We start from the raw sequence: 27735 nt of genomic DNA on the forward strand, positions 1-27735 counted from the left end.
TTTTTTTTTCAGTAGTGGCAGATCTTATACGAGAGTATGATCAGATGATTAGGTGGTTGTGGGCATAATCCTCGAACTGCTCTTTTAAGCGAAATCAAAAAGAGGCGGAGTGATTGTCATATGTTTCATATCATAGGTCACGACCAACAGCCAATGGCCTGGCTTTCGTAGAGCGTTTTTAATCGGCAATAAATGTTGAGAATTCAACACATGTCATTATCGTCTGGAGAAAGCTCCAAGCCCAAGGATATACAGAAACAGCTTGATAGTCGAATTCCTATTACCTAATAACATTCTTCGGTCCTAGAGTGTCCTCGAAAACGGGAGGGAACCATTTCATCGGTAAGAAATCTGTTTCACTCATATTTCACTCACAACAAAATCCACAACGGTTTTAACTGAAATTTTGAAACCAGTGTGCTTAAGAATCCATCCTTCAATCTGTTGAAAAAAGACGCAAAATCAATAACTGAGCAATCAAAGGGAAACTCTAGAATTTGCTTTTGATGATATTATGTGTCGGAAAGACCAGCATTTTGCTTTAATACACAGGATATGAGAGCATGGTTTTATCGCAAATAAATGTGAATTCACAATTCACAAGAAAGCGTAATTCTCTACACTATTTAGTTTTTTGTTATCTTTATCTTGTCCTTCTCAAGAAATTTCAAATTATTGATCGATTTTCGTTTGAATTCTGATGAAAACTGTTTTGAAGTAAGTTGGCATAGCATATACACTGCAGTAAATTGTGCAAAATTAAGAAAAACATTTTGGAGAATCAAATCTTAAATTTCAATATCATAACCACTTCATAACAATTTCTCATCAATGTTGAATTGATTACTAGTGAAATAACTTGATATCTGCTAGAATGAGCTCACATGTGGGCAATCCAACAAAACATCAACTGTTTCAACATCTTTACAATAATTACAAAATTATATCTGGTGTAAACTTTTATCTAACTACCTTTTCTTTAAACGTAATATTCGATGAATGAAAGTTCATTGTTTTACTCTATCATTTAATACATTTCCAATTTCAAAATTGAAACAATTTATTCCTATCATACTCTTCTGAAAGATTCAGTGTTTCTCGCCAAATTTGTAAAACTTTTGAATGGGGACCTTTTCAAATCAACCAAATAAGTATAAAAATGTTTTTTGATTTTGATATTGAGATGTCAATGAAATCATTTTATCTGAATAAGTCTGTTTTCTTGTATTGGTTATGACATCTTTCCAAAAAATTGTTATTCAATTTATCAAACCAAAGCCTTGGGAAAGCATCTTTGCATTAAGAAAAATATGCAGCACGAAAAATTCCCCGACATTATTTCATTTATCTTTACAAACTTTACCATGATCCATTTTCAATAAACTTATTCATTTCGAATGCACTGTTTTTTTTCCTTATAAGGTGTTGAGATCAGTGTCTCTCATCTACATAAGACGTGGCCTCGAAAGCGATTTATTATTTTAATTCGGTATCTACTTTAATCTATTAATTTCCTGAATGTCCAGTTTTAGCAGATTTCAGGATGAATTCGACATTACGTGTCAGCATTTACGACCCTTATGACGACTTCGAGTTGGTAATCAGCAACAGCGTTTTGGCGTGTGTAGTCGCCTTGATCACGATCACGGGCGTGCTCGGCAACAGTTTCGTCATCCTGCTCGTCTCACTGTCTCGCCAGCTCCAGACAGTGACCAACGTCTTCGTGGTGAGTCTGACCCTCTCCGACCTGATCGGATGCAGCATGTCGAGTCTTGAAATTGTGGCATTATTAAACCTGGATGGTTGGCCTTTACCAGAATGGGTGTGTCAAATGACAGGTGGGGTGTGCGTTATAGCGTTCATTGCAAGTGTGGCCCATCTTGCATTGATAAGCTTTGATCGATTTGTCCTCATAACCTGTCCCAAAACGAGGTACATGCGACTCTACAATGGACGAAATATCATCATGATGATAGCCTTCGCGTGGCTGGCGCCGTTTTTGTCGATTGTCCTGCCAACATCCTTAGGCTTTGGACGTCTCGGGTACAATGCCAACAATCATTTCTGCGTGTTTGACGGAGATAAGTTACAGCTCCGCGTGGTGAACATTTTTGGAGCGGTCATCTTTGCTACAGCTTTTTCCGTCATTATGTCGTGCTATGTGCAGATCTACCTGTATGTGAGGAAACAACATCGCAATCTTTTAAAATTTTACAGGGACAAGCCCGATAAGTCTGTCACACAACACGGAAGTGAGTCTTCTAACATGCGAATGACTATAGACAAACGTGAGATTGAAATCACAAAGAATCTTTTCTTTGTTGTTTGTGGATATTTCGTCTGCGTCCTCCCGAATTCTGTGTGTGTTCTGACAGAATCGTGCTATCTGAAATATTTCAAATTCACGGCCGTCGTGTACTCCATCAATTCTTGTATCAACCCCTTCATCTATTGTTTCAAACAGCCACTTTTCCGTCATATCTCCCTCTGCGTATTCCGACGTCGGTGGTCAGATATTCCCAGGCTATCCCCATGGTTACAGCGTTTGATGGATGTAAAGATGACGAAAGGATGTACTGCTGGAAGAACAGAAATCCCGAATACGGTCTCAATCTCCGCGTCGATGCAGGATGTTTAAAGTGCAAGAGCTTAGACGCCCTCAAATTAAAAATGAAACGATCAGTAAAGATTAGATCGAAATAACAAAGAACCTTTGAATCATATTCTTTGGCCTTTTGCTTTAATTTGCTTGTAATAACTGTATGAGGTTTGATTTGAAGCCACCGCCCTAGTTAAGATCTGCATGCGTACAATCATGGGCGTCTCCCGCTTTTTTCCATTTCGTTCTACGTTGGCAAGATGGGGTAATATTGCATAAAGTACTGTGAAATTCGTCAGATAAAGTTACAAATCTAAACGTCAGATAATTATCGCTTTATAGCTTTGGTCACTTCAACATTAACTCCTAGGTAATTTCATTGCTTTATCTCTTTTTATGTTGGCCGGGAAAAAGCTGAAATAGAACAAACAAACTCTTCACTCATGCTCTGTGTGTTTTAAAGGGGAAATCCAGTCCAAAAATAAGTTTATCTGATAAAAGAGAGTAAAATCTTACTAATTCAACAGTAAAATTTTGACTGAAATCGGATGAAAAATAAGGAAGTAAAGAGATTTTCAAGTTTTGCTCATTTCTGCAAAACAGTTCCATGTCATAACCTAACAATTTTTCATTGATCGGGTACAAAAAATGACAAAAATTCAATGTTTCTGTCATTCAAGTTTAAAACATGACGTTATTCTTATTGAATAACTTCAGAAGAGTGATCAGTTACATATATCCGGATTTGAGCCTTGGGCATAATTGTGTTTGAATTGAAAACTGGAAATGCCAAAATTTTATGTACAAACTATGTGGCAAGTTGTGAAGGTATGACATGCTCACTTTTCCATTTGCATAATATATTGACCGTTCAAGAACTGTTTCCTGAAATATTAGTGAAACTTCAAAATGTCTTAACTTCCTTATTTTTCACCCGATTTCGATCAAAATTTTACTGTGGAACTCGTAATATTGTACTCTTTCTTATCAGACTAACTTTATTTGGACTGGATTTTCCCCTTTAAAAGGAGGGGCGACTAACAGTTTAAAATTCGGTGAAGTAGTTTATTGTTTTTAAGATAGTCTTTGACGGCTTACGAAAGTTTGAATTTGAAACTTTGACTTTGACTTTGACTTTGAATTTAAAAGTATAGACTCAGGCGAGTCGACATAATTGGATATTACTAATGGACAATCACTCCCATTTTGGGTCAGGCTCGAGATCAGCAGCCGATAGATTTGGTTATTGGCATTAGGTATTTGCATATACCGCACGGAAAATAGCGCCTTAGTGATATATATTTTGTATCATTTCGTTGAATCTGAGCAAAACAAAATTCTGACATTCTCTGTGGTACTTCACTGAAGAGGAAAATTAGACTTTTTGTTTGACACGTGTTGGCTAACATCTACATCATTCCTACACAGTCGTGTTGAGGTGTGAAAGGTGTTGTTTAACGATGTTGGCTGTTTGACGAACCAGGCGTCAATGCTCCTCTATGCAAACATTGTCTCTGATGTTGTGTAAGATGTTGCGAACACAAATGTTATTTAAATGATCATTAAATCCTAAAATAGATTTTAAAATTGTGAATTGTCTGAATCACCATACTCATTTATTTGTTTGTGAAAAGCAATGTTGAAATAAATCAATGGAAGCATTTAAAGGGGATGGCTAGTAACTGATCAGTGGGATTTAGTGGGAATGCTGAGGGATGATTGTTCCAATCCTTGTGGGATTCATTTAAGAGTACATTATATATCTATTGCTGTGTGAAAATTATTTGCTTCAGAATGGTCTCATATTCAAGTAATGTGCAGTTTAATCGCCCCGTCACTGTACAGGCATGCTAACCTGGAAACATTAAACTGCACACGGAGTTTTTATATGAACTACTGTTGTGAATCAATACTTTTTTGGACCCCAAGCAGAAACCTATTGCTGATATATATGTATATATATACTAGGTGTTTCAAAAAACATTTCCCACTTTTGATCACTAATAATTCTGAAACTGTTCACCCGATAAAACTGTCATTGATATGAGTAATAGCTGAATAGTGTACAATTTTGTTGCAGGTAATTTGAATGTGAAAGCATTAATCAGTTTCATTAAATCTAAGATTGATTTTGAAGTAAGGTTTCAGATTTTGGTCAAATTTTAACCGTCTGTACAAAAATGAACTTTACACAGAAACCAATGATGTGTATGTGAGTGTGTGCTGACAATGGCCCTGAACAATGGACATGCCTGAACCACCTGTTGACTGGGCGTCAGTCTCGTGCTCCCTGGCACATGAATGCTTAATCAATAATTCATGTTGATTGCCCTGGGCACTGCTAGTCTGAATTCATGCACGGTAAAGGGTAAAATGCATGCACATGGAAAAAGTAAGCACATGTTTCCATGTGCTTGCAAACACCACATTTCATTCCAGCTGGCAATCATTTTCAAATTTTGCTTCACATATCACTAAATTTGGGATATAATTGAGCATAAATGATCTAAAGTTCCTCATTTTTATACAACTGTCTACTAATTAAATAGTCTGACAAATTTTCGCTTTTTCGATAAAAAGAGATCATTTTTGGTAAAAAGTTAAGCAGCATTTATCATGGGGCGATTTGTTTCACAGTAGATTTGTTTAAGGCTCCATATACACAAATGTATACTCTAATTGATTTTCTTTGCTTCCTGTCACCATGTTTACGATAGAACAGAAGGTATTCATTGTAATTTCGTTTTTCAGAAGTAGGGAGAGCACTGTCGCGACTCAAAGACAGTATCGGCAGGTGTTTGACTTTACACAGATACTGCCAGAAGCTGAATAAAGACTAGTTGTGACAGAGGAATTTCTCATGAATAAATAATGAAGCATTCAAACCCTGGCCATTGTTCAGGACCATTGTCAGGGTGTTAGCCACACACTCCCATACACATCCATTGACCCCTGTGCAAAGTGAAATTTTGTACAGAGGGTTGAAAATAGAGCAAAATCTGGAACCTAACTGTGAAATTAATCATGGATTTCATGAAACTGATTTATGCTTTCATATTTAAACCACCTTCAACCAAATTGTACAGTATTCAGCTATCACTCATATCAATGACAGTGTTATCTGATATATAGTTTATGAATTATTAAGAATCAAAAGTGGGAAATGTTTTTTGAAACACCTAGTATATATATATACATATATATATATATATATACATGTTGCATGTATGCCCTGTTTCAATTTAGAAATTGTCCTTACGCACAATGTCGGATGCACGTAAAAGTTATTCAGAACGGAAAACTGCCACTAAATACATGTAGATCCTATCTCTTAAGAGAATTTCAACAGTAATTGTCCAAATGTTCAGCTGAACTGTTGATCACTATATGTGTTCAACTTCAACTCAGTTTTATTTTTATTAATATTGTCATTAGACTGATTTATTATCGAACCATCAAATGCCACATTTTTACGTTTGTCTGTGCAAAGGCGGAATAAACATTTAAGTTAGCGCAAAAAGTTATATTCTCTGTTAAATTTGCAATTTTTTTCTTTAACAATCATCACCGAATGCATTCGTTTAAAGCAACAACAACAAAAAATATCGAATATCAGCCAGCCTTCGTAAGGACTAGTATTCAGTCATTTGCCATTTTATTTAAGTTGAAACCAATATTGCAAATAAGTTCACAATTTAAAGAGTTTTTGAGATTACCTTATTTATCGTCTTCTTAGAATATACACCTATGCATACCCTGACGGAAAGAACACAGTGTCCCTCAGTGTTTTCACATTGTGTTCGCAATGTGTTCACACTCTATTATTATGAGTGTTTGTGTGTGCGTGTGTGTGTTTGTATATATACATGTATATATATGTATATGTATATGTATATATATATATATATGAATATATATATATAAATGAATGTATATCTTTATATATATATATATGTATATATATATATATATATATATATATATATATATATATTCATAACCTGCGGAAAGCAGCTGGAACTTACATTCTCACCATTCCATAGATAATTTTCAATTAAATGCCCCAATCCTTAACTCTGCGGGTTAAAAGTTGCAGAAAGTTCCGATATCGTAGGCATCTCCTCTGTAGGTTCCATGAGTAATTTTCACATCTATCTGCAACACCTTACCCAAGCATGGCACATGACTATGCCGCTCAATGTAAATTCATGAAGACGAAATGTAATTTAAGGATGTATTTTCAAATAAAATGTACAAGTTGTGGAATTTACGGATCTAATCGATGTCGTGTCTAATCATAACAAATAAGAGTTATGAATAATACGGAAAAGTAAACCACTATAAAACGAAACCGTCTGTTATTGATGGATGTTCATTGGTTGACACAAAGGTGCAAGTAGTGGAATATAATTATATAAGATATTTCCAGTCTTATGGGTAGATGGCTCATAAGATTCCACATCAAATGGAAGATACGAACTATACAGATGATGGGTTTATGAAGAAAGCGATTGTACAGTATGTTCTTCCCAGAGAGGTTCATGCGAGTGTGCACCACACAAATAAAACCACACGATTCTTCAATAGTTTTTCATCCTTTCTCCCTCCCTCATAATCTCCCTCCCTCGCGATGTATTTTCCCGGAAATATAAGTTCAATGTCGGTTTGTGAATGTGGTGTAATTGTACTTTATCGTATTCCAGTAGTGGCATAAGATCTTATAAGACAGATTGATCAAATTATTCAGTGAGTGTACTATGTATGATTCTCGTAATGTTCTTGTAAGCGAGAACAAATGGAGGCGGGGGATATAATGTTTCATGATGATGCGTCACGACCAACAGCCAATGGCCTGGCTTTCGGAGAGCGCTTTATAATCGGCGATAAGGGTTGAGAATTCAGCACATTCATGTCATCATCGTCCGGAGAAAGCCCCCCGGGATATAACAGCTTGGTAGTCGAATTTCTACTATCAAGTCAAACTCTTGCCTTCTTAAAGTCTACTCAAAAGGAAGAGAGAAACATTACATAGGTGAGAAATGTGTTTCATTCGTATTCACACAACAAAATGTTTGATTTCACATTAAAAGTTTCATAGTCCATTTCCAGACGGAACGTGCTAACAGTTATATCGAGCTGTTAACAAAACTCGTAAAATTGGCCGAACGTGCCACAAGGACTTGAATTTTGCTTGCACAGGAAAAATACGTTGCTCGTGATATTTCAGTGATATCTCCTATCTAAGCAACAGCAAAAAATGATCCGATGATCTTGATTAGGATTTGATACACAAATACTGCAGGTTGTTTTCAAAATGCCAGGGACAACATTAAAGTCGTGATCAGAGTACTAAAATGACTACTCTGAATAAGTTGCTTTACAAGTCAAATCTAGCTTTTTATCTGTAGAATTTCGTCGATATTGTGTTCCATTTCACAGTGAAGAAACTGAGGACACTTCATCTAAGTCATTAAAGGATAAGCTTTAAATTATTTTTTGGTAGCACTGACTGCAGTTCATCTTTGAGTGTGTTCAGCAGACTAGTAAATCCTTCTTCCCCCTAATTGTATTCTTGTTTGAAAATATGTGGATCTAATCTAATGCTTAGCGGATGGAGTGATTTGCTACTCAAGCAAGATTTAACCTTAACTTCAGCTGTTTACGGGTTAAGCATTCTGTCCTGCACATGATATCCATGTACTTTTATATCGATCTAGGTAGTAAACAAAGCACCGAATTAAAATCCATATGATTCATGAGCATTGAGGAATAACGCGTTCCAGTTCAGGTATTGAGTGTACGAAAAGGAAAACGTAAAGCTTCTCCATAATTTCATTGAAGGATATACTGAGTTGATTTAACACAAAGTTGTCTTCGAATTATACGAACGAGAAACACACACACACACACACACACACAAAGGGTCAATTATGAGCACTGGAGACGAAATGATAGCTGGATTAAAAGTTCGATAGTTAGAAATCAGCTCCAAACATGCTGATTTTTACCCACTTCTGTAAATTATTTTGTATTATATATAAGCAAAAAAAAAAAATCTCTCTTCTTGATTTTTTGATTTCTGTACTATTTACGATATAACTCTGAATATAATTGATTTATCCGGTGTCTGCTTTAATCCATCCAATCTCTAAAATGTCCAGAAGTGACAGATTTCAGGATGAATTTAACGGTTGGTGTAAACGTCAACGAAACTTATGACGACTTGGAGTTGGTTATCAGCAACAACATTTTGGCCTGTGTAGTCGCCTTGATCACGATCACCGGCGTGCTCGGCAACAGTTTCGTCATCTTTCTCGTCTCCCTGTCTCGCCAGCTCCAGACAGTCACCAACGTCTTCGTGGTGAGTCTGACCCTCTCCGACCTGATCGGATGCGGCATGCTGAGTCTTGAAATTGTGGCATTATTAAACCTGGATGGTTGGCCTTTACCAGAATGGGTGTGTCAAATGACAGGTGGGGTGTGCGTTATAGCGTTCACAGCAAGTGTGGCCCATCTTGCACTCATAAGCTTTGATCGATTTGTCCTCATAACCTGTCCCAAAACGAGGTACATGCGACTGTACAATAGTAGAAATATCATCATCATGATAGCGTTGGCCTGGCTGGCGCCGTTTTTGTCTATTGTCCTGCCAACATCCATAGGTTTTGGACGTCTCGGGTACAACGCAGAAAACTATCTCTGTTTGTTTGATGGAACAAAGCTCCAACTCCGTATGATGAACATCTTCGGAGCAGTACTCTTTTCCACGTCTTTTTCCATCATCATCTCTTGCTATGTGCGGATCTACCTGTATGTGAGAAAGCAGCATCGAAACCTCTTGAGGTTTTACGAGGGAAAATCCGAAAAGTCCCTGGAACCACAGTCTTCTAGCATGCGAATGACCATAGATAAACGTGAGATTGAAATCACAAAGAATCTTTTCATGGTAGTTTGTGGATATCTCATCTGCGTACTCCCAAACTCTTTTTGTGTGCTCTTCGAATCTTGTTACATGAAACATTACAAATTCACAGCCGTCGTTTACTCCGTAAACTCCTGCATCAACCCCTTCATCTATTGTTTCAAACAGCCACTTTTCCGTCAAATCTCCCTCTGCGTATTTCGGCGTCGGTGGCCAGATATTCCAAAGCCATCTCCATGGTTACACCGCTTGGTGGATGTAAAGATGAAGAGAGAAGATACAACTGGAAGAACAGAACTTCCAAACACGGCCTCAATCTCCTCATCGGTGCAGGATGTATAACGAGCAAGAGCTCCGACATCCACACATTTAAAATTAGACAAAGTACGAGAAAACATTAGATCCAAATCACAAAGACCCTTTTTATTATGGGTTGTATGATGTTACTTTTAGTTTTAGGGCCGCCATTCTAGTCAATTCCTTCTTACAGTGGAGTGGGAGGGGTTGACCTTTTTGGGTTTTTTTTTTTTTTAGAAAAATGCAATGAATTTGTCATGATATACATGTAGTATGTAGAATTTGTCCGAAAAAAATTATGAATTATAATTTGAGAAGATTAATTGCTTCAAAACTTTGCGTATTTTGTAGAACATTAATTGCATACCATTTCGTATTTTTACTATGTATTTTTTGTTGAGGCTTGCAAGTAAGAAAAACAGATAGAAAACAATCAGACAAACTCATGTGCATATCGTGCATATGAAGCCTTAGTATCTATAATATTTTAGTAATATCTTAAATTCCCCAAGTGCTGATATATTGTCTGTCACTTAATGGAACGGAAAACACGACTTTTTGTTTGACATATTATGTGAGGTGACATCTACGACTCCTACATGTTGAGGAGTGAAAGGCTTAGTTTAGTCATGTTGGGTCCGGTTGTCTGACGAATCTGAGGTTAATGATTATACATGCAAAGTGTGTCTCCGATGTTGTGTAAGAAATGTGTAAAAACGGAAGTCCTGTTGAACATTCTCTTTAGATATGAAAAAGCAAACACTGAAAATGGCCGAATTACCATACTCATTAGATGGATTAAAACGAATAAATATTTCTATTCTCTATCCATAGAATACAGTGTTGAGAATAGAAAATTCAAAATGGTTTAACAGTAGCATAGTGATATTGTTCACAAATGTCTTAATAATTCCTCTGTGCTAACTAATCCTCGATTTTTTTTTTGAAGTTTGAATGTTTTCTAATCATTTTAACATTACCGCATGACTTAGACAGGGTCTATAATATAACGAGAGAAATAATTGTTTGCCATTTGTGCAATATTAAAGAATTGTCTTTGTGCGAAATATTGAATACATGCTTAAGTAATGGAGATATCTTCAGGTAAAGAGACAATTGCCGCTAAACAGATATTGATGTTTCAGAAAAAAATTCGACAGAGATTCCAGATTTTTAGCTGTATTGTTGCTCACCTCGTGTTTTCAGGGAAGTGTCATAAATTGGGCGTTCAGATTTATTACCGGGACACTAGATAAATGCCATGTTATGAACATTATGCAGTGGAAAGGATCAATTAACATTTCATCTGTTAAGTCCAATATTCAGTCATTCACTATAATTAAGCAGGCACCTGTATTTCGAATATGTTCTTGCGATCTACACTTTCTCGATTATGTTAGCTTATTCAGAATCATGTTGGAATATATATATATATATATATATATATATATATATATGCTATACATAAACAGTTCTAATCTTTGTTTTATGTTGTATACGAGTGCGGATTTTTTTTTTCACCGAAAACGTATTAATGGTAAGATAATTTCCAATGTACCGCTATTTATCTCTGCACAGAGGGTTAAAAGCTAAATTCTAGCCTACATTTTCTCATTTCCACATCTATTTTCAAAACTTAATCAAAACATGGCACATGACTACATTCAATTATGGAAAAATCATTAGGCAAAGTATAAGAAATACAACAGAGAAGATTGGGAACTTAAGGGTGTAATCATAGTCGCGTGTAATTATAGAGCAAAATAAATGAGTGACGTTGTGAATAATATGGAAAAGTACATTAATATGATTGCTTTAGGGAGAGCACATGTTGTTGAAAAAATGCAACAAGTTGTGAAATACGTATACATTGACTTTGAGGGGAAGATGGTTTGTTCAAATGATATACATTGATGAAAGGAAATGTATATATGAATGGTAATCTAAAGTCTATGAATTATGTTATAATGATAATAATGATGATAGTCTCTATTTGCATGTACACCTGCAGACCAACTTCCTCCCAATAAGGTTCATGACTGTGAGTGCGCACTTCAATCATATACAATAAAGCACATGATTCTTTACAATGATTTCTCATCCTCTCTCTTCCTTCGTTTTTTCTCACTGGCGATGTATTTTCCCCGGCAAATAAAGTTGAGTCACTGTCAATATCAGTTTATGAATGTGGTGAAGGGGTATTCTTTATGATTTTTCAGTAGTGGCAGATCTTATACGAGAGCATGATCAGATGATTCAAAGTGGTTGTGGTTACAATTCTCGAAATGCTCTTTTAAGCAAAATCAAAAAGAGGTGGAGTGATTGTTACACGTTTCATATCATGCGTCACGACCAACAGCCAATGGCCTGGCTTTCGTAGAGCTTTATAATCGGCAATAAGTGTTGAGGATTCAACAAATGTTATCATCATCTGGAGAGAGCCCCAAGGACACACAGCAACAGCTTGATAGCCGAATTCCTACTACCTAATAAAATTCTTCGATCCTAGTCGAAAACGGAAAGGAAACATTTTATCGGTAAGAAATCTGTTTCACTGATATTTCACTCTCAACAAAATCCACAACGGTTTTAATTGAAATTTTCAAACCTTTCTGCGTAAGAATGAATATTGCAAACTGTTGAAAAAAGATACGAATATTGATAACTGAGCAACCAAACGGAAACCCTAGGGTTTTTGCCTTTAATAGTATTAGGCGCCTACGTGTTGAAAGGACGTGCATTTTTGCTTTAACACACTGGACATCAAATACCGTAATTATGATAACATGGCTAATTCATCAAAAATATAGTTCAATTCATAATTCACAAAATATGTATTTGTTTTTACTGTTCATTAATAATCTTTATCTTTTGCTCTTTTCTAGAAATTTCAAATTAGCATAGTATATGCACTAAATTGTACATTGAGCAAACATCAGGATAACATTGGGAAAAATCATATTCTAAATTTCATCATCATAACTAATAAATACGATTTTCTCATCAGTATTGAATTGATTACTAATGAAATAACTTGATATCACCAGAATTCTGATAGAATGAGGTAACATGTGGGCAATCCAACAAACCATCAACTGTTTCAACATCTTTCCAATAGTTACCAGTCATATCGTGTGTAAACTTTCATCTAACTTTAAAGCGTAATATCCGATGAATGAAAATTCATATTGTTTTACTCTATCATTGAATACATGTCTAAATTCCAATTTTAACAATTTACTATAATCATACTCTTCTGAAAGATACAGCGTTTCTTGCAAGATTTGTAAAACTTTTGGATGAGGACCTTTTCAAATCAACAAAATAACGATAACACTGTAACATAATGTACACCACAAAGAACTCGTCGACATTATATTATTTATCTTTTCAAAAGTTGACTATGATCTATTGTCAATAAACTTAATCACTTTTGCTGCACCTTTTTTTTTTAATAATTTCTCTTCAAAAACAAGATGATATGAAGGTGTTAAAAGCAGTGTCTTTCTTCTACATAAGCGATATTCTTTAATTCGGTATCTACTTTAATCTATTCATTTCCTGAATGTCCAGTATTGGCGGATTTCAGGATGAATTCGACATTACGTGTCAGCATTTACGACCCTTATGATGACTTGGAGTTGGTAATCAGTAACAGCGTTTTGGCGTGTGTAGTCGCCTTGATCACGATCACGGGCGTGCTCGGCAACAGTTTCGTCATCCTGCTCGTCTCCCTGTCTCGCCAGCTCCAGACAGTCACCAACGTCTTCGTGGTGAGTCTGACCCTCTCCGACCTGATCGGATGCGGCATGCTGAGTCTTGAAATTGTGGCATTATTAAACCTGGATGGTTGGCCTTTACCAGAATGGGTGTGTCAAATGGCAGGTGGTTCATGCGTTATATCATTCACTGTAAGTGTCGTCCATCTTGCACTGATAAGCATTGATCGATTTGTCCTCATAACCCGTCCCAAAGCCAATTACTTGCGACTGTACAATGGTAGAAATATCATCATGATGGTAGCGTGTGCGTGGCTGGCGCCGCTTTTGTCGACTGTCCTGCCAACATCATTAGGATTTGGACGTCTCGGGTACAACGCAAAAAACTATCTCTGTTTGTTTGATGGAACAAAGCTACAACTCCGTATAATGAATATCTTCGGACTAATCCTCTTTTTCACGTCTTTTTCCATCATCTCTTGCTATGTGCGGATCTACCTGTATGTGAGAAAGCAACATCGAAACCTCTTGAAATTCTACAAGGAAAAGCCCGAAAAGTCCCCGGAACCACAGTCTTCTAATATGCGAATGACTATAGATAAACGTGAGATTGAAATCACAAAGAATCTTTTCATGGTAGTTTGTGGATATTTCATCTGCGTACTACCACACTCGTTTTGTGTGCTCTTCGAATCTTGTTATGTGAAATATTTCAAATTCACAGCCGTCGTTTACACCATCAATTCCTGCATCAACCCCTTCATCTATTGTTTCAAACAGCCACTTTTTCGTCAAATCTCCCTCTGCGCATTTCGGCGTCGGTGGTCAGATATCCCAAAGCCATCTCCATGGTTACAGCGTTTGGTGAATGTAAAGATGAAGAAAGAAGGTACAACTGGTAGAGCAGAAATTCTGAACATAGTATCAATCTCCCCATCGGCGCAGGATGTGTAAAGTGCAAGAGCTCCGACACCCCAAAATTCAAAATTAGACGGTCATTAAGATGAAGTCAATCGTATCACAAAGAAATCACCAAAAATAATGATAGATCGAAATAAAAGAGAACTTCTGAATCGTATTTTGCGGCCTCTCGCTTAAAATTTCTTGAATTCCTGTATAGAGACCACCATCCTAGTCACAGTTTACTTGAAATGGTTCCCGCATTTTTATTTTGTTCTTCATTAAAAAGATGCACAGAATTTGTTGGGATGTATAAGTATCTTGAAATTCGTCCGATGAAGTTACCACTTATACCACTTACTAATTTTGCTTTTATATAACTTTGTTTATTTACAACGTTAATCAGCGGTTTACGTCTATGTCACAATCACTTTTATGTTGTTATAATCGTAGCGGTCTTATTATTATATATCATTATCAAACAAATAGAATAAAAACAATATCCTCTCGCATACTTCACTGATTTGATTCTTGATATTGATGTTATGTACGACAGTTCAATGTATTCTATTCAATTTGAAGGTATCTATGATATGTCATTGCAATGGAGTTTAAACTTCGGGCGACGAGTTTCCAATTGTTACCAAATAAACCATTCTACTACTAATACTGCCTCTTGAAAGAGGACCTCCGCATGATTTTCAGAATTTTACATTTGAACAAGTATAAATCAGTTAAACTAAGTGCAGAGTTTCAGAATTTATAGTGATTGGGATGAGGAATGAGAATGTTTTCAAAATTTATGACTAATTGCATTGAACAAGGATGGTGACATGGCAGCCTCATAATAAGAATGCATGAGTTGGGGCTCAAGGAAGCAGAACAAAAGAAGAAGGCATGCATAGATACTTCTTCACAGGTGAACTTGTTAAGCTAGCGGTATTGTAATGGAATTAGACTGCTACATTTCTGAAATATATGAGGCTCTGATGTCATCAGCACTGTTCAGTGTAATTTGTTTTAGATTTTCAATTTATTGATTTCTCTGCTCAAGAACCACAATAAATTCCACGAATCTATACGTGGAGTTGTTGATTTATGTACTACATGATGTGAAATTTTGAAAATTGTCTGGAATGCCACTTGAAAGTCGTGACCAACATTACTTTAAAACATGCTAGTGTGCATTCCAGCAATTCATGCGGCAATGCTTTCATGACTATTTCAAGCAACCATTTTTGTTTTGTCGAATGTCTCCTTCTACGGCCGCATTCAATACCGACCCCGATACGGGTGACCTTCAGCACTTGCTGATCGTTTTATAACATTCTCCATGAGTACACCCAATAGAGAAGGGCATACATAGTATTTGAGCTGTTTTATCTATCAATTCCAAAATTTTAAATGGTTTGTCGTTTCGAGCAGTAGGTGAATAAGCACTGAATTATTGTGACTCTTCGCATGCAGGTTTTTCTTTTTAAATTTGTTCTTGTTTTTTTTTTTGTGCGTTTTAAGTTTGTGTTTGTTTGTTTGTTTTTTGGAGGGAGACTTTTTGGGGGGTTGCTTTTTGTAATCTTGTGTCGACAGTAATATCATTATAATTTACAATTCCGTGAAGTAGTCAAAATGCTTATTATCAGAGGTTCTTTGTACGCTGTCCAAAGTATGCACCCAGCCAAACGGTTATATAACCAATAATCATCCCTTCCCATGTAGATTTATTCTGCAGCTTAGCAGATGATAAAGTACATCCCTGTTTAGTTATATTTGCATATACTAAATATAAAATTGTACCTCGAGTAATATATGTTATATTTGAGCAATACCTTAGAACTCACATAATACTCATTACAAGGAATTCTTTGTCAAGTAGCGGAAAACAAGACATAATATTATTGTTTGACATAATGTGACCTGACAGCTACGACTCCTACATAGTTGTTTTCAGGTTTGAAAGGCATTTTTAACAAAGGGTGCGTTCGAGCGCTCCCGTAAAACGAACTGTACCGTACCGTACCCGCGCCAAAGAAATGCTCGAACGCTCCTAGTGTAGCCTATATACCGTACTGTACCGAGCCAAAAGTGGACCACTTGCCGATGTGCTCCAAAAGCGTACCAAAGCGTACCAAAAGTTCGCTGTAAAGAATGCGCGTATCATGCGCATACGTCACAATGCAAAAACATTCTCTTTGTTCGGGACAGCTGTAAGTAGTTCAAGCGCAGGTGGATGACATTCTTGCTACGAAAATGTGTGACCTGTTCTAAAAATAACTCTTGAGGTACGCTTTCTCAACAGAGCGCTCGAACGCTCAAAAACTGGCACAGTTCGGTACGGTACGCTTTGGTTCAGTTCGCTTTGGTTCGCTTTAGAGCGCTCGAACGCACCCAAAGTTGGTTTTTTGACGAACCTCTTGTCAATGTCCCTATACAAGCTAACATTCAGTGACGCTGATGTTGTGAAAGTTGTGTAAAAATAAGTGCCATTTAAAATGATCATTAATTTAATGCTTGACTAAAAGTCAAAACTGTGAATGGCAGAAATGACCACACTCACTTATTTTTTTTCCGTAGAAAATAGTGATGAAATAAATAAACCGATTTAGTCAATCGATAACAGATTTTAATCGATAAAAGTTTTAATCGATAAAACGATTTAGTAGCATGGCGATTGCTTTTTTTTTCTCGTATAGATGACATGATAGTTATAGCTTACCGAGTAATCTGCGATAATTTCTTTGCTGTTTAATGTTTTTTGAATATTTGAACATAACTTCGTTTCACAGTTGACGTGCTTCTTTACAGCAGAGTTTTATCCTATTTTTGTATATGAGAATTGTTAGTGAGAACAATATTGAATGCACGTAAAATTTATTCAGATAATTTCAGGAAAAAAAAGGCAGTTGTCATCAAGCAAAAAAAAAAAGAAGGACAATACTTGTCTTTAAAGAAATCAAGTCTTTAAAGAAATGACAGGAACTCCCCCAAATTTTCATCCACATTGTTGATCACTATGTGTTTTCAGGCTATAGTTTTAATCATTTCACCATTTAACTTTATTACCGGAACACTAAATACGACGTTATGTGTTTATATTATGCTAGTCTATGCATAAGATCAATCAATAGTCTTTAGTCTATGCATAAGATCAATCAATGTTCTTATCCAGTGAGTCTAATAAGGAATTGACCCCTTCTATTTCAAGCTAAATTGTTCACGATGATGGTCTCCTGCATTCAGTTATATATGTTACTTACTGAAAAATACTATAAATCTGTTCGCATGTTTCTAAATATGTATACTGCTCAATACAATCGCTTATGTTTATCTATTTGTGTAATGTTAAATCATTATTTTAAATCACTGCACTTGTTATTCCTTGCTTTTGTGCTTTTGAAATTTGTATTCAATTTGTATCTGACTGAATGCGGAAATAAATCAATTCAAACAAACAAACAAACAAACAATAACAAATTCGAACCATTCGATTTTCAATAATTTCCTCATATTCATAACTTCAGATTGCATCTTTAAAAACCCAAACAAACAGATGTTCAGCCTTTTGGGACTAGTATTTAGTTATTTGATAATAATGATAAAGACAATGTAGGCTATTGTCAGGGAGCTGAAACCTCCCTGGTATTTGTAATACCCCTATACCAGTGTATACCACTCCGTCTGAGTGTTCAAAGGGTATACGAAAACTTTGCCATTCATTCATATAGGCACCGGTATTTTTTGTAAATTAATTCAAGGTGAATGTGTTTTAAGCTTAACTTGTCAATATTCAGCAACTGCTTTGCCTGTGTGATGTATTTATACAAATATGTATAATTATATATATATGTACCTATATATAGACTGCGAGAAGGGGTCTCGACCATTTACAGTACCAGTGTAGCTCCTTCATTATTTACATTCAGTGTGAAAAGAGGAGCAAGGTGGACGTAGCTAGGGTCAACGTGCCTGTTTATTGCCGCCGAGCTTTCGGTCCCATTGGGACCTTCATCAGGGCTATGTACCTATATATATATATATATATATATATATATATATATATATATATATATATATAATTGTGCGAGTGTGCGTGTGTGTGTGTGTGTGTGTGTCTCCAGTGTTAGTAGCTCCTTCATTGAGATGAGCGGTAGTCATATCATATACATATGCATGAATATATATACAATGAATGCATGCATGTGTGATGTTAGTTTGTTGTATGATGTAACGACAAAATAAATCGCCAATCTCATCAATCATCATCAATATAACGTCCTTTATACGACAGATTTACGACAGACTCTTCCTGTGCGCGCTGCAGGTTACATTTGCCATTTCCAAATCTATTTGTAACATTTTACCCTAACATGACACACCGCATTCACTAAAACGTAGAAGAAAAGGAGGCAAATGGTAATTCACGGATATATTTTCAAATAAAAAAGACAAGTTGTGGAAGCAGTCGTGTTTAAAGGACAAGTTCACCTTCATAAACATAAGGATTGAGAGAATGTAGCAATATTAGTAGAACACATCATTGAAAGTTTGAGGAAAATCGGACAATCCGTTCAAAAGTTATGAATTTTTGAAGTTTTTGTGCAGTAACCGCTGGATGAGAAGACTACTGCAGTGTGTGAATAACTTAGATGTCACATGCGTACAACAATATAAGGAAAATATAAAGAGAATTTCACAAAATTTCATTTTTTGAAAAAAGTACACATTCGTCCGACTTGTTACCGACAAATGTTATGGGTAATATCATTCCCCCTGCCTTTAGAAAGAGGCAAGTCAAGTGCTCTTTTATTATGCGAAAAAAGTGAAAATATGTCGAATTTTCTTTACATTTTCTTTATACTGTTGTACGCATATGACTCACAAGCTGTAGTAGTCTCCTCATCCAGCGGTTCCAACACAAAAATTTTAAAAATTCATAACTTTTGCATCGATTGTCCAATTTTCCTCAAACTTTCACTGATGTGTTCTACTAATATTGTTGCATTCTCTCAATCTTTATGTTTATGAAGGTGAACTTGTCCTTTAACTATGTAACAAATCACAATGAATAAGTGACGTTTGAGTAATGACCAAAATTGCTTTAGAAAACAAAACGTACTATTACTGCATATTCATTTGCTCTTCACGCAAAACAGCGATAAGAAGTTAAATCTAACGGGAAGTTGAATCATGTAAATGATATACGTCAACTGAAACATAATTTATGATAGTTCTATATAATGAAGTTTGTGTTTTTTTTTCCGCTGCACGTTCCCCCAGTAAGGTTTATGAGTACACACTTTAACCATACAAACAAAACACCAGTCTTGAATAGTTGTTCATTCTCTCCATCCCTCCATCCCTCCTCCCTCCATTTCCCTCTCTCGAGATATGTTTTCTGGGCAAATAAGTTTAACATCGATTTATGATTGTTGCTAGGGGGAGCTTTATCATTTTCCAGCAGCGGCAGAAGATCCTATACAAGCGAATGAATCCGTTAGTTCATGTATGATTCTCGAAATATTCATGTAAGCCAGATTTAAAAAAAAAAAAAAGAGGCGGAGTCATTGTTACATGTTTCATATAATACGTCATGACCAAGAGCCAATCGTCTGTCTTTCGTAGAACGCTTTATAATCGGTGATAAGGGTTGATAATTCAACACATGTCACCATCGTTTGAAGGAGCCGACAGATTTAATAGCGTGGCAGTCGAATTCCTACTATCTAGTTAAACTCTTGCCTCCCAGAATCTCCTCGAAACCGTGAAACCGTGTCAGGTAAGAAAGCTATTTCACTTGAAGTAATATAAAAAAACGCGATTTCACACTGAAAGTTTTCAGACATTTCGTATAAGAGGCCATGTATCCAACGTGAAAAAAAAAAGAAAATTAGATATAGGACTTGCCTTACTCGTCTTGAAGGATGTCAATTTCGAGAGAAGAACTCTTGCTCGTGATATTTTTGTAATGTCCCGTCAAAACAAGGAAAACTTGACTTGGTGATTTTGATTAAGAGTCAGTACATCAATGTTGAAAGATTGTTCAAAGTGTAAGGTGCATCATCACAGTCGGGATATAAACTGATAAAACACCACATTGAAGCATCGCTTTTTAGTCTAATCTCTATTATTCGTTAATGGAATAATTGTGTTCTGTTTCACAGCGACAGAGCTGATTACAATTAAACGCATCCTGAGACAGGCTTTGAATTATTCTTTGATAATAATGACTGCAGTTCACCCTTTTGGCTTGAGTATGTTCATTCTATCAAAGTTTTTTTTTTTCAAACTTTTTAGCCCTCCATGGAATATACATTGTCTCAATATCGGCATAGTACAAGTTCATAATCTTAAGTCATTGTATAGTTTTTTACTTAAAAATTCTCTCGTTACCATTTACACAAACAAATGTTGGAGTGACTGCCACTTTTGTATGTAAATCGCATAAGAATATGAATGGAAGATGTGAAAGTCAGTATTGTTCTACACAAAATGTATCTTCGAAAGCGATCGATTAATTTGGTATCTGCTTAAATCAATCAATTCCCTCAATGTCCAGTAGCGGCAGATACCAGGATGAATACGACGTTTGCTACCAGCATCTTCGACCCTTATGACGACGTAGTATTGGTTATCGGTAATGGCATTTTGGCCTGTATAGTCGCCTTGATCACGATCACCGGCGTGCTCGGCAACAGTTTCGTCATCTTTCTCGTCTCCCTGTCCCGCCAGCTCCAGACAGTCACCAACGTCTTCGTGGTGAGTCTGACCCTCTCCGACCTGATCGGATGCGGCATGCTGAGTCTTGAAATTGTGGCATTATTAAACCTGAATGGTTGGCCTTTGCCAGAATGGGTGTGTCAAATGACAGGTGGGGTATGCGTTATAGCGTTCATTGCGAGTGTCTCCCATCTTGCACTGATAAGCGTTGATCGATTCGTTCTCATTACCGGTCCGAAAACAAGATACATGCGTCTCTACAGCGGTAGAAATATCACAATGATGATAGCGCTTGCATGGCTGGCGCCGCTTTTGTCGATTGTCCTGCCAACGTCTCTAGGTTTTGGAAGCCTCGGGTACAATGCAAAAAACTACTTTTGTGTGTACGACGGAACTAAATTACAGCTTCGGATGCTAAACGTCTTCGCAGCAGTAAGCTTTGCCATCGCTTTTTCCATCATTATATCATGCTATGTGCGGATCTACCTGTACGTAAGGAAGCAGCACCGCAACCTCCTGAAGTTTTACGAGGAGAAGTCCCACAAGTCTGCGGCGCCACACGAAAATGATTCTTCTAATATGCGAATGACTATCGACAAACGTGAGATTGAAATCACAAAGAATCTTTTCTTTGTTGTTTGTGGATATTTTATCTGCGTCCTCCCGAATTCGCTGTGTGTAATGACAGAATCGTGCTATGTGAAATATTTCAAATTCACGGCCGTCGTGTACTCCATCAATTCCTGTATCAACCCCTTCATCTATTGTTTCAAACAGCCACTTTTCCGTCAAATCTCCCTCTGCGTATTCCGACGTCGGTGGTCAGAAATTCCCAAACCATCTCCATGGTTACGGCGCTTTGTGGATGCGGAAATTACAAAAGGAAGAACCCGAAGAACAGAAGCTCCAAATATGCCTACAATATCAGCAGCGATTCAGCATGTGTAGTTCATGGGAGCTCCTATTCGCTCAGGAGCTCATAGGCGCATGCCGAGCGCAGGAATCAGGGCCTCGTTTTATAAAACTTGTTGATCGCATAGTGGATAAGACTCCCGACTCCCGATCACCAATCGGAAGACCCGAGTTCGAATCCCTCCCAGTGCTTTCGTTCTCGGACGAGATGTTTTTACCCACCATGTCCCTCTCGACCCAGGTGTATTTTAGATACCTGGTGACGCTAGGGTAATAATAACAGCAGGGCCCTCTGGTAAAGCAGTGGCAACACTGAAGAGGCTACCCCGGGTAATTAAGACCTTATCATATCATATTAATAACAAGTTACGATAGTTGTTATAAGCTACTGAAATCCTTGCATCTGACTGGCTGGGAGCAAATTTGTCATAGAAATGTGGCAGTTGCTACTGATAACAAGTTTTATGAAACGGGACCCAGGTTCAAATGACTATAATATGTTCTAGGAATTTTGTTGCTTAAAATGTGGTCGTGCTCTTGCAAATCTTTGTGAATAACAAGATTTTAAAAGAAAATGAAATCTAAGAAACAGGTGAAGAGTTTGATCGAGAGACGGGTTAAGCGCCATTCTTGAACACAGTGGAAATTTTCGCGGTGTTGTAATTTTCGCGCATTTCGCGCAGCCCGAAAGTAGCGCGAAAATAAAAGCACGCGAATATTTTTGCTTGCCATTTATGTTCTTGTACTTACTGTCTTGATTCCGCGGAATTAAAAACACGGGAAATTCTTCTCACCGGGCCAAGCGCGAAAAATTAGTCGCGCGAAAATATCCACTTTTACAGCATAATAATGAAAAGGAAGTCCATCATTAGGTAGAGGAAACTAAAACCTTTGGATGGCACCTCTCCTATCACATGTCATGTATGCAATAGTTGACGTTTCCAGGAACATTCTTGAAGCTATGATTAAAAGATATCTTCTGTCATTTTTTGTTTTCCCTGTTGTTTTTTTAAACAGATTTCATCTCAAATATCTCAAATTGACAAGAATGGAGTCTTTTTGCAATCAAACTGTTCATATTCTCACTTTATGGAGGTAATCACACTGAAACACTAATCTCACTTTTATGATATTTATTCAACAAAACAGTATGCTTCCTCGTTTTGACATTTGCAAACATTGAGGAAATCTTATTTACATCTAGTTTTGAATCTGAGATTTATGCTTCGATAGGTATTTGGATGATTTATCAACGTCAAATTTGACTCATGATAAAGCAAGCTGTAGTCAATCTTCATACAACAGTCACGACAGTGTGTAATATCATTTTGTCTATCGCCTTTGGTTGATATGGACTCTGTGTTACCAATGTTATGTAAATGAGAATTTTCTACCGGGAACGCTTCATTCGTAAACCCGTTGAATCACAATTATATATATATATATATATATATATATATATATATATATATATATATATGACCGTGCATCTCGAAACAAACAAAAAGTCGCACCCCTTGATTTTCCATGAGGGCTCAAGAAAGGTGAAACTGGTCAACCAAGTCAATTCTAAGTTTTCCATATTTTCTGAAAGAGCTATTCTTCTTCTACATTATTCTTGAATTTGGGATCATAAATTGAACGGGAAAGTGGGTTTTCAGCAGTTTTTCTACAACCCTTTTTGGTAGAGCAGTGTGATCAGGTTTTTCTTAGAGGTCCCTTCTCATTTCTTGAAAATCCTTTGCACACTCTTCACTTAAGTCAACTGTAATAACTCTTGAAGGGATGATGCTACTGCTTTGAAAGTTTACATTTATTGTGAACAAAATGTGTTTTTGTTTTCAACTTAATCTAATAATCCCTTCATTGTTGTTGCTACAGTGGTTTACATCATTTTTTTTGTCCCATTCATGGCACAGGTAGCACGGCTTAGTAAAGATTAAGCACTTGAATAGACCCTATGCTTCACAGCCTCTTTTCTCAGTTCAAACTTTTCCAGAGTGTAGACTTTCTTTCCAATATTTATATAGGTTTGGAAAATCCATTTGAGTCATTTTAAAGCTTAGAGTCTGCCCTTTTAGAATCTGCCCTTAACTGAAAATCCATTTCTGGCGACTTTTTGTTGGTTTTGTGGTACAGGGTCATATATATATATATATATATATATATATATATATATTATAATATAATAATTGCAATTTGTAAATGTTATAAGAAATGGCAGAATGATGTTATCGTCTTTTGTTGGTTACAGCTCGTTAATCAGAAAATGAAAGAGTGTTCGCTGCTCCAAAAACAAACAAACAAAAAGTTTTGTTAATGAGAAATGTGTACACGGTGTAATGATAGTAGGATACTACGTATCAAATTATCAGTATATAATCCTTATGATAGTGTCAGGGGACGATAATTCATGAGTTTGCATTTCGCAAAATACATAATTTTCCACATATACAATGGCGTAAAGAGGTTTCCGACTCAGAAAGTTTTTTTTTTCTTATGGAGAGTGGAAGGACATGGATCAGAAGTTGCTCGTATCCTTCATACCACCACTAGTAATGATGATAATATTTACAGAAATAATTACGATAATGATTGTACAACGATAATCATCATAATGATTACAATAATTATGATTGTCAGCTTAAAAGTGATTATGGGATCGGTAAAAAGTAAAACATTTTGACTTGTTTCACCGAAAAGTCATTTCAACATCCCGTAAAATTGCTGTGTGCCCATAAACCCCATCCTTCCTCCTGCTCATCTGCATTCCAACAACTTCACGTGTGAATTTCAGCACAACCATTTTCAATTTTCAATAATTTTCAGGAAAGGCAAAGTTCACTTTTGACAGTGGGATACCTATAGGCATTACTTATAACTTTCTACGAACACACACGCGCACACATATTCATGACACTCATACACAAATGCCCACATTTATTATTACTGAAAAAAAATGAAAACTTGAAAAAAAAAACAAAACTATCGTGATTTGTTGATATCATTGTTGTTTTATTGATGAAATTAATTGGAGTATATGCTCTCCTCCAGCTCCCATTCTTCTCACTCATCACCCCCTTCCCACCCCCCCCCCCTTCACCATCACGATGAAACATGCGTGAAGAAAAGAATGTTCCAGAGGACCACTCAGAGGCCGTTTCGGATAAACGAACCCTATTTCATTTTCAGTGTACCGAGCATTACTTCACATTCGGAAATATGAAACTTTGGGAAAACGAAGTTTCGGAATAAATAACCATCAAGCCTATTTGGTAATGTGAATATGAAACTATAGAATCATTAAAATCGCTAAAGTGTTATCAGTTTGCCAGCCTTTCAGTTGTACATTAGTAAGTTATGTAGATTTATGAAGATGAGAGACGTGGTGTACCGTCATGAAGTCAAATATAACATTTGTGGTTAATGTGCTAGCTGGTGTTTTAGACAGACTTGTATTTCATTTTGAATATTGGCCCGGAAGCATCAGACCAACGATAATAAACGATTTCATCGAGTGTCGCTTTAACATCAATGTATAAGTAGTAGTCATCCACATTACTTGCACGTTAACTGCTCATTCTAGCAGACATTATTAACCTTGAACTGCTTAAAGCTGCATTATACTTAATAGAGTAGGTAGACCTTCCAGTTGAAGGTATCATCATACTTATGCAGTCTGTTATCGATGTTTTTTTTTTTTTGTATGAAAAGCGTATAAAACAATTGTTCTATTTCTTTCTTTGACATATACTCTCATTGTATACTTGGTGTATGATTGGTTATTATGGTGTAACCATAGTCTCAATAAATTTCATGGAAACATGCCGGGCAGAAGACAACTATTATTTCTTCGTTTACTTAAAATAATGAAACGTTTCATCTTATGACTCTTAAAGCGTGAGTCACTGAAACAAGTTTGTAATCTCAAAAGACACGATAATGTCGGATATTAGCGTTGTCAACGAAAAAAAAAAGTTTTTCCAATCAAATGTTCCTTGTACATATGCAATTCTGCTGTCAATCTATAAAGTTTAGATAACAATATTCAAAGGTAGGAATAGAATATATGCGTCAACACTTACATCATACAGTATGAGAGGTTACTTCAATTTTTGTGCTACTTTTTTCAGGAATACATTCATTATACAAACGAAAATAAAATGATAATAATATAAAGCTTTTAGTAACATAAACTTTTCTAAGACAAATCAAATAATATAAACATCCAATGTATCATTGAATTATACAATAAACAGTATTTCTCTTTCATAACATAGCTGAATACTGTTGCTGGGGCCCTCAAAATGGGTGCTCGTCACCAGTTCAAACCTGCAAGTCATACAGCCCACGAGTCATACAGCCCCTGAGTCATACAGCACAGTACTACGGGTCATAGAGCTCATGAGTTCGACACTAGGCAAACAAGGATCTTGAGTCTGACACCAGGTAAAAAGCCCATGAATTCGCCATTAAGCAAAAAAGACTTATGAGAACGACACATTAAGCTAAGCATCGTTATGTAATATCGGTCTCGTGGGCCTTGTTTGCCTATTGTAGGACTCATGGGCCTTATTTACCTGTACTGTATACCTCATGGGTTGTATGACTCGATGGCTGTATGAAAAATGTATGAATCATTGACATTTTTTTTTTTTAATGTCGAACTGGTGGGTGTCGGTCTCGGGGGATGACCCCGTCAAAATGAACATACATTATGATATTTGATGAAATAGCAGGCCTATATCCTCATTACAAAACAACCAATGTTCTCTCGTATTTACACACAAAAAAGTGGAAAAATGCAAGTCTACTTTGCAGTGGTGAGTGAATAGGAAATCAACTCTTTTGATTTTACTGAAAGGAGAATAATTAATGATTAATGTTTTATGCTTAAAATGATTAAATGATTTAGATGACTGCATTCGTTTCTGTGGTTTTGTTGAAATTACACTATATTTCAAACTCTTTTGGGGACTAATTCACAATACCTTGCACTTATTTGATGAGAACATTAAACGTTAAACACATACAGGATCGACAAACGCATAACACATGCTCACACACAAAGCTATACGTGACTATTTCTTGTCCTTGAGTGCGTGAGAATAGACATGACGACGATTAGCCTTTTCACAAGGCCTCGTGGCTGAAGACTGAGACTAACTCGCCACACCGAGCACTGCGAGAAACGGGTTCACCCGTTCTCTCGCAGGTCGTCTCTTTTTCAGCCACGAGACCTTGCCAAAAGGCTAGTTGACGATTGGATAAATGGCATTAAGTTCAAAGTAAATATCAGAGATTCTCACTTTTAGTATTTCTAACCGAGAAGGTGATTGTGTACTCCTCTCCTCCCCCTTCTCTATCCATCTATCTATCTATCTAGTTCACACTGTATCTATTCTTAGCTTGAATACCTCTTTTTTTATTTCTTTCTTTGTGGGGGTTGATTGTGTTGTGCAGATGGCGTGATTTTTTTTTTCGCAGATGACCTCCGAGGGCGATAGGGGGTTGGTTGTTGCTGGCATTACATCAGTAAAAAAAAGAAATGTGCTCAAAAGAATTATAGCACTTATTCAAATTTATGCGTCACCACAAACAGCCAATTAATTGTCAGAAGATCACTCTACGTAGCTGAGAGCGGAAGCTTTCCTCTCCATAATGATCCTCAG

At 36.5% G+C, this 27735-nt stretch overlaps 4 protein-coding genes across 4 annotated transcripts; all 4 read left to right on the top strand.

Annotated features, from left to right (window-relative positions):
* The first annotated feature begins 1543 nt into the window (after positions 1-1543).
* LOC139726002 (melatonin receptor type 1B-B-like) lies at positions 1544-2638 on the top strand. Its single transcript, XM_071637083.1, has one exon. It carries the CDS (start codon positions 1544-1546, stop codon positions 2636-2638), a length of 1095 nt encoding a protein of 364 aa, XP_071493184.1.
* Positions 2639-8777: 6139 nt separating this feature from the next.
* LOC139726003 (melatonin receptor type 1B-B-like) lies at positions 8778-9863 on the top strand. Its single transcript, XM_071637084.1, has one exon. It carries the CDS (start codon positions 8778-8780, stop codon positions 9861-9863), a length of 1086 nt encoding a protein of 361 aa, XP_071493185.1.
* A 3545-nt stretch (positions 9864-13408) lies between these two features.
* LOC139726004 (melatonin receptor type 1A-like) lies at positions 13409-14491 on the top strand. The gene has a single exon (XM_071637085.1). It carries the CDS (start codon positions 13409-13411, stop codon positions 14489-14491), a length of 1083 nt encoding a protein of 360 aa, XP_071493186.1.
* Positions 14492-21007: 6516 nt separating this feature from the next.
* Positions 21008-22120, top strand: LOC139726005 (melatonin receptor type 1B-B-like). Its single transcript, XM_071637087.1, has one exon. The coding sequence runs from the start codon at positions 21008-21010 to the stop codon at positions 22097-22099; it is 1092 nt and encodes a 363-aa protein (XP_071493188.1). The 3' UTR covers positions 22100-22120.
* Positions 22121-27735: the final 5615 nt, after the last annotated feature.

This window comes from Diadema antillarum, unplaced genomic scaffold (genome assembly GCF_040938485.1).
Source record: "Diadema antillarum isolate AM-2024a unplaced genomic scaffold, OU_Dant_1.0 seq00000070_RagTag, whole genome shotgun sequence".
NCBI lineage: Eukaryota > Metazoa > Echinodermata > Echinoidea > Diadematoida > Diadematidae > Diadema > Diadema antillarum.

Coding starts and splice junctions, on each gene's coding strand:
- LOC139726004 (XM_071637085.1), top strand. CDS start 13,409: ATGAATTCGACATTACGTGTCAGCATTTACGACCCTTATGATGACTTG.
- LOC139726002 (XM_071637083.1), top strand. CDS start 1,544: ATGAATTCGACATTACGTGTCAGCATTTACGACCCTTATGACGACTTC.
- LOC139726003 (XM_071637084.1), top strand. CDS start 8,778: ATGAATTTAACGGTTGGTGTAAACGTCAACGAAACTTATGACGACTTG.
- LOC139726005 (XM_071637087.1), top strand. CDS start 21,008: ATGAATACGACGTTTGCTACCAGCATCTTCGACCCTTATGACGACGTA.